Source organism: Etheostoma cragini, chromosome 2 (genome assembly GCF_013103735.1).
Source record: "Etheostoma cragini isolate CJK2018 chromosome 2, CSU_Ecrag_1.0, whole genome shotgun sequence".
In the NCBI taxonomy this organism is placed as follows: Eukaryota; Metazoa; Chordata; class Actinopteri; order Perciformes; family Percidae; genus Etheostoma; species Etheostoma cragini.
Genome location: NC_048408.1, coordinates 25,283,926 through 25,296,540, shown reverse-complemented (window position 1 = coordinate 25,296,540; position 12,615 = coordinate 25,283,926). Strand labels below are relative to the sequence as shown.

General features: G+C 40.8%; 1 protein-coding gene across 1 annotated transcript; it reads left to right on the top strand.

Moving 5' to 3' along the window:
• The first annotated feature begins 1,089 nt into the window (after nt 1–1,089).
• On the top strand, nt 1,090–9,877 carry LOC117937768 (beta-1,3-N-acetylglucosaminyltransferase lunatic fringe-like). Its single transcript, XM_034861968.1, has 8 exons — nt 1,090–1,586; nt 6,388–6,436; nt 6,873–6,975; nt 7,058–7,211; nt 7,533–7,618; nt 7,721–7,880; nt 7,982–8,067; nt 9,626–9,877. Exons 1-8 carry the CDS (start codon nt 1,227–1,229, stop codon nt 9,690–9,692), a joined length of 1,065 nt encoding a protein of 354 aa, XP_034717859.1. The 5' UTR covers nt 1,090–1,226; the 3' UTR covers nt 9,693–9,877.
• The last annotated feature ends 2,738 nt before the right edge of the window (nt 9,878–12,615 follow it).

Sequence of the window (12,615 nt, the reverse complement as noted above, 5' to 3'; positions counted from 1 at the left end):
GCAAACTTTGTTTGAACGCAACCTATACAGCATAATGCAACCCTCCACCCTCCCAGCGATGTCCATCCAGAGATAGTTTCTTAAAATGTAATATTATACTGACTAAGCTCGAGGGATCGGCACAGATTATGCAGCACAGACAAACTGCACATTATTAGAGAGGAAACATTCCTCAGATGGTTGGTGGATCTGGCAACCTGTTTGCTTGGCATGAATTTCCTGTGTGTGTGTGTGTGTGTGTGTGTGTGTGTGTGTGTGTGTGTGTGTGTGTGTGTGTGTGTGTGTGTGTGTGTGTGTGTCAACACTGCACACACTCCAATGTCACAGTCGTCTTCAACATCTGTTCACTTGGAGAATGAATGATTCTTGTACACTGCTGCTTTTATCTTCTGTAACTCCAAACAGCTGTAATGTGTATTATATACTTTAATTTGCATAGAAAACATTGCAATAACAGTCGTTTTTTTAATACTTGTGTCATTGAGTGCATCAGTAGCAGTGAGAAGAGGTGAAAAAAACACCATAAGAATTCTTGGTAACACTTTACAATAATGTGCACACAAAAAATAGGTCATGATTAGTTACAGTTTTTCAGAAGGGTAGTTACTGTTTTTTTACTGTTCAGTAACTACCCTTTCAAAAAAAGTAACTATACCTTATGAAAAACAGTTAATAAACATTAACTACATATTTTTGTGTCCCTTAATGTAAAGTGTTCCCAAATTCTGAAAGATATTCCCACATATTGAAAGGGAAAGTTAGTTAATTTACTCAGCAGACGTCTTATAATATGTGGATTATACACTTACAGTAATTATCTTTGTTTTATATATTTTCTTCACTTTCTTCAATTTGTCTTTGTTCTGCATAGCACGTTTTAGCTCCGGTTTTTAAAATTTGCTACATTGGCTACACAGTAGGCTACATTAGGTTAGCCTGTTTGCTGGAGTCAGTCCGTAGCGTCATGTGGAGGTTCATCCAGAGACCTCGCCGCCTCTTTGTCGGGTTAACTCCGCCCACACTGAGCGCTCAAACCGGCTATTGGGTCAAGGCACCGTCCTGCCCACTGGGGGAGTTTATAACTCAATGTGAAATAAAGCAGCGGAAACCGACAGAGTGGTTGTTATTGAAGTCTGGACTGTGGATATGTTGTAAACTGAATAGAAGAGTTTCTTACACTTTGTTCTGCCCATGAAAGAAATTGTAAAACCGTCCCCACCGTCACAATGTGGAAACCCGCCGCCGGTGGATCAAAAAGCAACTTCAGCTCAGCAGCCGCCGCCGCGGTCACCTGTCTGCTCGTGACCGGGATGCTGGTCGTTACTGTCGGACAACCGAGCAGCGGAGACCCGGTGGAGCCTCTAGTAGCTGCAGCGACGAGAGGAAATGTCTATTCGGCGTATTTCAGGAAACTCACCCGGGGGAGGCGAGCGATAAGTGACCCCCCGCTAAAAAGCGCTCCCCCCGGGCCGGTGGAGCATCTCTCCCCGGCCGACCTGTTCATAGCGGTGAAGACCACCGGAAGATATCACCGGCAGAGACTGCAGCTCCTGCTGGACACCTGGATCTCCAGAAACATGCAACAGGTGAGCCTGGCGCCTTATCAGACGGTTACCTGATACCCTGTCGTTTGGAAACAATTGAGCTGAATGTCATACAGGAAAAACATGATTTGCACATGACAAATGCAGCTGAAATAGACTCATAGACATGTCCATGTGGAACCAAACCATTCAGAAAGTGGATAATCATTAGCTTTCATTATGTTATTCTGTGTAGGAGAATCAACAGGATGCCAAATAGAAATAGTACTTTGAATTTTTTGAAAGGGTTACATTAATTCAATTTTCAATTCAATTTTATTTATAGTATCAATTAATGAACATTTGTCTAGTACTCTCTCCTAATTTAAGATCAGAGCTTAAATGCACATGACCTTGCCTTATGCAAAGTGTGATCTTGTGACCTGTGTAAATAGTTCCTATGTCAAGGGAAGTTGTAAAATAAAGGTTTCCCTCCTGCTGCAATTGCAAGTGAGTTATAAACCATTAACCCCCTGAAATGTGAGTGGGTCGACAGGCTCTTTGATCCAGCGCATTGTAAAACAGAGATATAGAGGCCTTTGTAATGTACCAGAGGGAGATCTGAGGACTAACAGGCCAACACTGCTGCTAACATGTTGACATTATACAAGCAGGGGACAAAACGAGAAAAGACTATACTGTAAGACTCCAGATAGATGAATGGTCCCTGGCTTGCATTAAGAAGTCTCAATGAGATGCAGATTTGTTTCAAGGTTGAAAACACAACAAAACTATTGTTCAATTTAAGTTTAGACTGTCATCAACATGCAGAGACCCACTGGGGCGCATGATCAAAAACAGCTTCAAACATCACTAAAAACGGCTATGTCATGGCTTTGACATAAGGTCCTTAGTGGCTTTAAATGTGGAAAGAAACAAAATCCACAAGTACAACTTTAAGGTACTTGTACTTTTGTTCATCTGTCAACTTCTATTCTACTACATTAAAGAGTGAAATATTGTAATATACATACCACCAGAATTATGAGACAGCCGTAGTAACTAGTTGTTTTTGCAAAACAGACATTGTGAAGCAAAACCTTGTCTGTAAACTCATAGAATATAGTTCAATGTGTGTAAAATACCAAACATCAATTAAAGAAGTTGAGATTATTCTCCACCTGGACCAGGTTAAACATTCCTCATGCCTCTTTTACCTTAATTGTAACCCTAACCAGTAATTTAACACAGAAAAGAACCAATCCTCAGGCTCAGTTTTTTTTGCTTAAAATAACCTTAATGATCACTGCTGATTGTTGCCATTTAATTTTTTGAATTAATATACTAATGACAGCAGCTCTAAATCTGAATTCTTCTTCCTCAACTGATCATAGATAGATAGAAAGATAGATAGATAGATAGATAGATAGATAGATAGATAGATAGATAGATAGATAGATAGATAGATAGAGAGAGAGAGAGAGAGAGAGATAGATGGATAGATGGACGTTGTTCATCCCAAACGGGGTAATTACTGTGTTACATCGGCAAGTATAAGAGACACATTCATACAGAATTTAAAGAAATAAAATAATATTTAATTAAATAAAATTCCAGAACACCCCAAACATATACACAGAAGGAATGAAAACAATGTACAACATATATACAATTATTTGAAACCCCCCCTTTCCTCGTCATGAAACCACCAGCCCTGTGATCCAGAGGAGTTGGAACACGACTACTGGGTTTGAGAGAGGGATGTTGAGCCTCACAGATGAAATATTTGGGATCAAAAAGACAGCTTTTTGGTGTGAATCACGGTGGTGAGTGAGTCAAAGATAAATCTGTTGCTGCAAAACACATGGGAATGTGGTAAACTGCACCCAGCGGCTTCAAAGCTCGTAATCGAATGCAGACATGACCGTGGCGCGCACAGCGGTCGCTCTGATTCCCATTTAAACCTCAGTGTTTAAGGAAGGACTCGTCCCATCTCGTGCTGCACAGAGACTGTTGACATGTAAATAGAACGTGTGTGTGTGCGTGTGTTTGTGTGTGTGTGTGTGTTACAGTGTCTGACGCATTTCTGCATCTGCTCTCACGGTCAGGTGTGTGTAACTCTACCTGTTCCCAGACACACCTTTATGCAATGAGATTGCTGAGTAATGGAAACACCCACAACAACACACACACACACATACACACACACACACATATACACATACACTTACACACACACACAAACACATTCTCACAGTGTTACCTTCACAAATGCCCTGGGAACTACCAGATTTCTCATGGGAAGTTAAAAAAGTATCTGATCACAAGGGTAAACACAGAGACACCACCTGCCTCGGTTGTTGTTGTTGTTACCGTTGTTTCCTGTGTTGTAAAGCTCAACTCCTGGAGAACCCCCCCACACACACACACATCCTCCTCCTACTGCCTTCACAGCATGGCCCGAGCACACACTGGTATGACACACACTCAAACAGACTCAGAAGCTGACTGCTCTCTAGAGGCTTATGAGGCTCAGAGTGGTAGAAAGAAAAAAAAAGAACTGACGAGAACTCACAGCTGGCTGAACACACAGATATGTTTTTCTCTCTCTAACAGAGGCAGTGATGTGATCACACAGTACTTGGACCAAAGATTTATGATTGAATTTGTGCTGCATGGCAGGAAGGTTGCAGAGTGGAATCCCTCTGAGCCAGGCCTTCTGACTGGGGGAATGTGTTCACTAAAGACAAAAAATATTAGGACATATTTCTGTTCTTGTCCCTGTACTTAGCGATGAGGTTAAAGTGCTGACTTTACAGCTTACAATCATGGGAAATAAGCATGAATTGTACCTTGTTTAGGGTACAGAAAGTAAATCAAAAATGTTAATGCAACTTGAAATGAAGTCATCCTATTTTGTATTTGGTATTAAGTCCTTTGTAAAGGATTCATGTCTGAAGGCTATAATGTACAACATAAGCAGACTCTTGGCAACTTTCCTGCTGATGTGCTGCCAGGCCCGCACTGCAGCAACTCATTAAGTACTGCTCTGTTGGTTTGCAGGTAGAAAGTCTACTTGGCATCACTGTTTGAAAGCTAAACTGTTTTATAGATTTCAAGGACACATATAGTCTTAACAACATTTAAAATACTACATTTCACTGTCTTTACTTTCCAACTAGGGATGTAACGATTACCGGTGTAATGGTAAACCATGATAAAAATGTCATCGATAACCATTCCCGTTTTCATTTAAAATATCTTAATTATCACGGTGGATTTCCACGGTGTGGAAATCGTGTGTATAACCCTCGTGTTGTCTTCCCGTCGACCATGCAACTTTTAGTTTTTCCGAGTCAAAATGTAAAATTAAAACTTTTTTTGTTCACTTTTTTCAATGTTCTTATGTCCCTTTTTTCTATGTTAGAAATGTGTAACTTTATGCTCATTTCCCATGTTTTTAAAGCTTTTTTTCAACTTTCTTTTTTCATTTTTTTGCCAAGTGCTATGCTATTGAATAAAACTCCCAAATTAATTTAAAGTAGTGAACTGATTATTTGCAGAGTTTTGCGGGGATCACCAAAAAAAAAAACAAATTTCTGCTATTGAAACTTTTAGAAAACGGGTCAAATTTGACCCAAGGACACCAGGAAGGTTAATCCTTCACAGCTTCATCCGAGTCTCCTGAAGTTGCCTCGCAGGCGTCTTGCGTAGCCTACAACGTGCGTTTCTTGAAGTTGGAATCATGACGGAAGGAGGAGATGACAGCGCTCAGGACCTTCGTCAGCCCTCTAAGAGGACGAAGTGGGAATCATGGGCATATTTTGGTTATTATAAGAACGCCAAAGGACACTTGATGGAAAATAGTTAACCTCATGTAACATGTTGTTATTTATGTCTTAGCTTGAATGTTTGGCTTTGTCCCTTCACTTTTGAGCTCCATCATCACATACACAGGCTAAACTAAGGTGGTGAACATGGAAATATTATAGCATTAGCATTTAGCTCTAAGCAGTGCTGGACAGATTAGCCTTGCTGTCTACACTTTAGTCTTGTTTTGCCTGCAGGTCACCAAACACATGCATACTGGGCATCATCACTTTGTGTTGATTGTTTCGGGAACATTTTTGGCTTCAGTTTACTCTTGTGAAAAAATGTACATTATACTGCTATGAAAGCTCTTTGGCTACATTGTCTATCTTTTCAGGACCATTGTCCTGTTGCATTATCCTAGAATGTGGGGGCTTTGTATAAAAGACGACTAAACATTATCCACTGTTTACCCAGTATGGATGGAAATAGCCTAACATTGAAGCTGAGATTAAGCAGTTTTATCTCATTGTCATTGTTTTATTTTAAATCTATTGTCCTGGGATACAGAGCCAAGACAATATTTACAGACTCCGCTCTGGATGTGCACCCAGGGTGTGTGTTCACTTCCTGTGGAAAGTTGGGGTCTACATGGCTTCCTGAGTGCACAGTGACCCTCAACCCTGTCACTCATCACATAAACATTCATGTACACATTCACACACACACACAAACACACACACACACACACAGCTACAGAGTTGAGACCAGCTGCTCTGCTGCTGATAGACAAGAGGCTTACCTTTGTCTTGGCTTCCATCCAGTATTAGCGTTTCTTGCTTGCTGCTGCTGCTGCTGCTGTGTAGTCGCGTGTGTGTGTGTGTGTGTGTGTGTGTGTGTGTGTGTGTGTGTGTGTGACGAAACCTGAGATCATGAACTGTCATCCATGAACCATGATGGCGGATCAGTGAGTGTGTGAGTATGTTTCCCCACTGGTCACTAAAAGCCGCTGGAATAACATTAACTGTGTGTGTGTTTGTGTTTTTTTCCACAGACGTTCGTGTTCACTGATGGAGAGGACGAGAAGCTGGGGAAAAGGATGGGTGAGCTGCAGACACACTCACATACACACACACACACACACACACACTCACAGAGCAGTTTTGCTGAGTAGCAGCAGTCTGTGAGCAGGAAAGCAGGAACCAGGCTGCTGACTGGGCAATACTGTGTTTCCATGAAGTGCAGGAAATCACTTTAGCTTTTATCAACAGGTCTTTCCTCATCTTACTCATGGAATTGTTTAACTTTCAATAAGGTATTATTCTCACTATCAGACACATTGTACAACTCAGTGCATAAAAATGTTTTCGAATATTTATTAGTAGTTGGGTCATATTAGGATTTTCTAACAACTTTCATGCTTCCGAAAAACATATTTAGTCGAAGTTGCTTCATCAAATAGACATCTTTTCTCTACTATTATAATTCTAACACTGTGTCAGGGTTGGCAATTGATTTTTGTTTGATTTTGATCAACAGGAGCTCACATGATCAACACCAACTGTTCAGCGGCCCACAATCGCCAGGCCCTCTCCTGTAAGATGGCTCTGGAATATGACACTTTTATTAACTCTGGCAAGAAGTAAGACACACTCTCCACACATACAGTACCACTTGCCCTAAACAAACGCAAAGAGCATTTCACCAACTGTCATCTGTTGCAGGTGGTTCTGTCACGTCGATGATGATAACTATCTGAACGTCGGCTCCCTCCTAAAGCTCTTGTCTCAGTACAGTCACACACAGGATGTTTACATCGGCCGGCCCAGCCTGGAGCGACCAATAGAGGCCACAGAGAGGCTCGGCACCACTGAAATGGTAAACAATTATTGCACTTACAGCAGCTTTGATTTTGATTAGTATCCTGCAGCTTCACATCCTTATTACCTATACCTTTAACTAAAATATGAGTCTAAAGTCTTAGTCTCTTCAAGAAGACATTGTTCAATTTGCAAAAGTGTTTTAAAGAAACATCAGTTCAGTCTGGTTTTCTCCTGAGTTCAAGTAGCCACAGAGTGAGTCATTCCCTTACCCCAACTGACAGAGCTGTATGAGACAGAACTTTCATTCACGGTGTGTGTGTGTGTGTGTGTGTGTGTGTGTGTGTGTGTGTGTGTGTGTGTGCGTGTGTGTGTGCAGAAGCAGGTGCGTTTCTGGTTCGCCACAGGAGGAGCAGGATTCTGCCTGAGCCATGGCCTCGCTCTCAAGATGAAACCCTGGGCGAGGTAAGTCTTCACTTCCATAAATTAAAAGAAATCTGCGCCACTGTTTCAGGTATTCATCATAGAACCTCTTTTCTTGCTTTCGCTACTTCTTTCTCTGTGTAGTGATGGCACCTTCATGGCGACAGCAGAGCACATTCGCCTCCCAGACGACTGCACCGTTGGTTACATCGTGGAGGCGCTGCTTGGCGTGAGCCTCATCCGCTCGGCATTGTTCCACTCCCACCTGGAGAACCTGGGGCTGGTGTCAGACATACACAACCAGGTACACACACACACACACAAACACACACACACACACACAGACTCCCTCATCTGCCAACTGTCTGAACCGCTTGTGTTGTTGTTGTCGTTGTGCACCTTTAGGTGACTCTCAGCTACGGCACAGTGGAAAACAGCAGAAACACCGTCAGCCTGAAAGGACCATTTTCAAAAAACGAAGATCCTACGAGGTAAAATATCTGCCTATAAGTTACAGTACATAACGCTAAAACATTAACAGCTGCAACTAATGATTACGTCATGATTAATTGATTCAGTGTTTGGTCGATTGATTTTTAAATAGTGAGAAGTGCACACTTTCCAAAAGCCAGGTGATGGCATCAAATCGCTTGTTTTGTTTGACCAGCAATACGACATGCAAATAAATTCAGTTCACTAACACATAGGGCAAAGAAAAGCATCACATCCTTACAGGAGAGAGTCTAAAATTAGAAAATGGCTTTTTTTTCATAACTAATTAATGAAGTAGATCAGTAAAATAGCTTCTGTCGATCAACTAACCATTTCACTGATTCATCGTATTTTTGCCAAATGCTTATGGAGAAGAAGATTAGCCATCACATCTACTGCCATTGGCAATCCACCGTCAAACTACAGTATGACAAAATAAAGGATAAACAAGTGTACACACTATAAAGAGGTCAATACAAATACACTGGGGAAATACCAACGTTATACACATACTTCACCTCGCTGGCTGCATATAACCAAAAGGGAATGAGTTCACTTGAAAGTACCTTGTCCAAAAAACTAAAAAAAACGTCTTCTTTACGTCTTTGCTCAAAACACGAGTAACTCTTATCATCCACACACGGAGAATAACTTCTTATACATGTGTGTTTCTCTTGTTGCACCTTCAAGTGTCTGTGTGCAACGCAAAATGTACTTTAGTTCCTAAATAACAGTGACACTAAATATTCATGAATGATTAAAGACATTTAACCAAATCCATGTTACATAATAACAGAAATAATATGTAGTTATAAAGATAAAACTTTAGCCTGTGAATACCAGTCTGTGATGCTCAGTCTTACACAAAAGGCGACCTTCTCGGTACATTTACAATCCAGGGGCGGCAACACATCACCGAGGGGAACTACACTCCCGCTGACATAACAGGCCAACAAAACAATACAAAGGATAAAACGCACACTGATCTTATCTTAGCCCTTCCTGACATTAAGAGGATTTGTTTTTTATGTGTTCAGCTTCCCTTCTTTCTTTCTCCTTCTTTGCTTTGTCCTCCAGTCAGTAATTGTATCATTGTGTATTGAATTGTGATTATTTCTGTAGCTTGTCAATAGACACTGGTGGCAGTGTGCCTAGAGGGTGAAAGGGAGGGCTGGAGGTAATGACATAAGCTTGTTTACCTATTGATAGACTGGTTCATCGAAAAAGATTAAAAACCTATTCAAGTAATAAATCAACTTATTTATTGTGTTTTTTTAAGCTGTTCAGTCTGTTTGGGGAATAGCTATAAAACGTTTACTACAATTCTGCTTTATGTAAACGCTTCTTGTTGTGTTTGTTTTACTACTATGACAAGTTTCCTGGCTTTGTTCATTGTGTGTGTGTGTGTGTGTGTGTGTGTGTGTGTGTGTGTGTGTGTGCGCGCGCATGTGTGTGTGTCAGCACACACGGCTAATTGTATTCACAATTCAGTCTTATTTTGAAATCCCCAGTTGGCGGCTTCCAGGCATTGTACACTCATTTCCCTCTCTTTCTCAGGTTCAGGTCGGTCCATTGTCTGCTGTACCCAGACACCGCTTGGTGCCCCGAGCCCTGGCGACTTTAACGCCCATCCAGAGACACAGGCAGACCGGTGGAGGTGGCGAATAAGTAAATGTCTGGCTTAACTTAATTTTCTCTGATGGAGGAGGAAATCACTGCAGATGTCCAAGAATACAGAGAGGGAGTCTCACCGCTGCCCTCCTCTGGCTCACCAGTGCTGAACAATCTCAGAAACATTTGGACATGCATGTTTCCGAAGAAGACTCAAGGTCGAAAACATTAGAGTGGAATCCATCTTGTCATCCAACTCCCTGCAGGAATGCAAAAAAAGCCTATTTTTCAAAATGTTGAATTATTCCTTTTGTTATTATACTTTTTTGGAGGTAAATCTGAAAATGAGTCCACATGAAAGTTGCTACTAATCAACCCATTGCACTGGAAAACAGTGTGCACATACAACTGCATTACGTACAGTTGGTCAAAGTTGAATTGTGAGGTCATCGTAGATTACAGTAACTCACTGTTTGCATCCATTTTTTTCAGGTAAATTTGACACACCTGAACAGCTTTGTTTGAAAGAGCTTCTTGCAAATTGACTGAAGTTGCCACATTCCTACATCTTCGAAATTAACATGGTGGGAGACAATATTAGAAATGAAATGAGGGCCAAAACTGTGAAAGTTAGACCAAAGTCAAACCATAAATATCCTTATCCTGTTGTGTTCGATAAGTGGACATGTTGGTGCTGGATGAAAAGTCCTATAATCATAAATGTCTCAAACCGTCCACTAGTTTTTGCTGGACCAACAGACGAACCGACAGATTGAGATTATTTAAACTGCTGCTGTTAAACATAGCTTGTTCCTGCTTTTCCTCACTTGTCATACATTTCCATTTCTTTTGAATATATGTGACTATGTTTCTTAGTTTTCCACCCTGCGCCCCTTACACGCTCCAGTTTTAATCAGTTTGGACTCAGTACATGGCACCGTTACAGTGAATCAATGAAGGAACATCTCATAATCATTTAATATTTTTCAACATAGTGAAGCAAATCATTTTTGATGTTTTTATCTTGTCATCGTTCAGTATTATCTTTTTCCTGAAGTATATCATCATGACGGAGCACTTTGCTGTTGTAATTCTGCTGTTTGCAATTCATTATATTTAAAAAAAAAAGACTCTCATCTAACTCTTTGAAAGAAAGCAAATAATGAGTATTTTCCAAAATGCCCAAACTCATTTGGAACTCATCCAGTGAGGCCTCTGTTACAAATTCTTCTTCTAAAAAGGTGGACACCACCTGCCTGTATCCATTTAAATGGCTGAATTATGATTGTTAATCATGTTAGACTGCTTTAAAAATGTTACACAGTAGCAGTGTAACAAAGATATCCCCAAATGACTCATGTTGGGTCGTCTTCTATCTTTCTGTGCATTGAAAGCAATTGTTACAACTGAAAGAAAGAGTTTTTAAGTTAAATCCTATCCCTTGTTACATGAATGTATACGATGAATTGTTGCTTCTGAAGCGTACATGCTCTCTCCAGTATCTGGACTGTACGTAGACGTGTAATAAAAACAGTTTTTGGTCCGTTATACCTGAATGTGTTTCAATGATTGTGGGCTATCACTTTGGGTGCTACAACCTTTCACCTCGGACCTTGTTAATGAGCTGTTGGGTTCCTTTCTGGAGACCCCCACCCCGAATCTACAACCCCCCCCCACTAACACGGCCGTCCTCTTATCAGATCGAGCCATACACACAAGAGACAAAGATGGAGATAAATGTACTGGCCTGTTTTTTTATATTGTGCTTTCCTAGTCTTAACAACTACTCACTATTACATGGTACAGGAACCAGTCTCCATTAAAACACATTTACACTCCAATGGCTTAGGGTTCCGGTTCCAGGGTTCTGAGTTCAGTGTCTTGTCCATGCTAGACATGCCTCCCAGACATGGGTCTGCAGGGCCAGGGACCTGCAGGGACCAACCTTCCGATTGTCGGGACACCGCTTTACCCTTGAGCCACAGCTGCCCAAGGACTTAATCATTCTAGGATCCTCCAAACTGTCCTTTCAGATAAAAGAAGAAGTATGAATGTACAGTACAGCTTCTTGAATTATGTAATTGCACAAAAAGACCACTAGGTGGAGATAACAGAAGACAATTTAGAGCAGGAGTGTCAAACTAATTTTCACCAAAGGCCACACTGGAAAATGAAATTCACGGGCCAGACATGTAGAGCTTATTGAAATGCTTTTATTGTACTGCATGTTGCTTTTCTTGACGTTGATCCCATTTTCCCTAATTTTTGTTGCTTTTTCTGAACTTTTGTTGCTCTTTTTTCCTTTGCCGTATATTTTATTTACATGAAGCACTACAAAAGTCAACAAAAAGTTACTCATCCATCATGAAGTTTAGCATATCAAGCAAATCTAAGATTATATTTTTAAAACCAGGCTACCACAAACCAGACTCAGTTTGAAAAACAGTTTCCTGTCTATTTGGGTATGGCGTAGAACCTGATTAAGTTTATTGTGAACCTAAACTGATATGCGGGCCAGATTAAAACCTGCAAGGGGCCGGGTTTGGCCTGCGGGACTTGAATTTGACACGTGATTTAGAGCAGGGGTCTTCATCGTTTTTTAAACCAAGGACCCCTTAACTGAGAGAGAGACTGAGCGGGGACCCCAAATTGTATAAAATGCAGTTGCGTAACAAACTGGGGCCAAAGCCTTAACACATAATAAAGTGGCGCTGGTAAAATAAACAGTATACATTATTATTAATTATCATGAGACAGTTTGAAAGGAATCATATTTAATAAAAAAATGGAAACTAAATCACTAAGGTAGGAAAGTGTGATTAGTGAGTTTCCAGTTTGTGAAAACTAAGATGTTGCAGACCTGACAGATTCAGATTGGTGTATTATCTATCGAGTGACGCCAATAAACACACTAACACGACACAGTTTGTTCACTC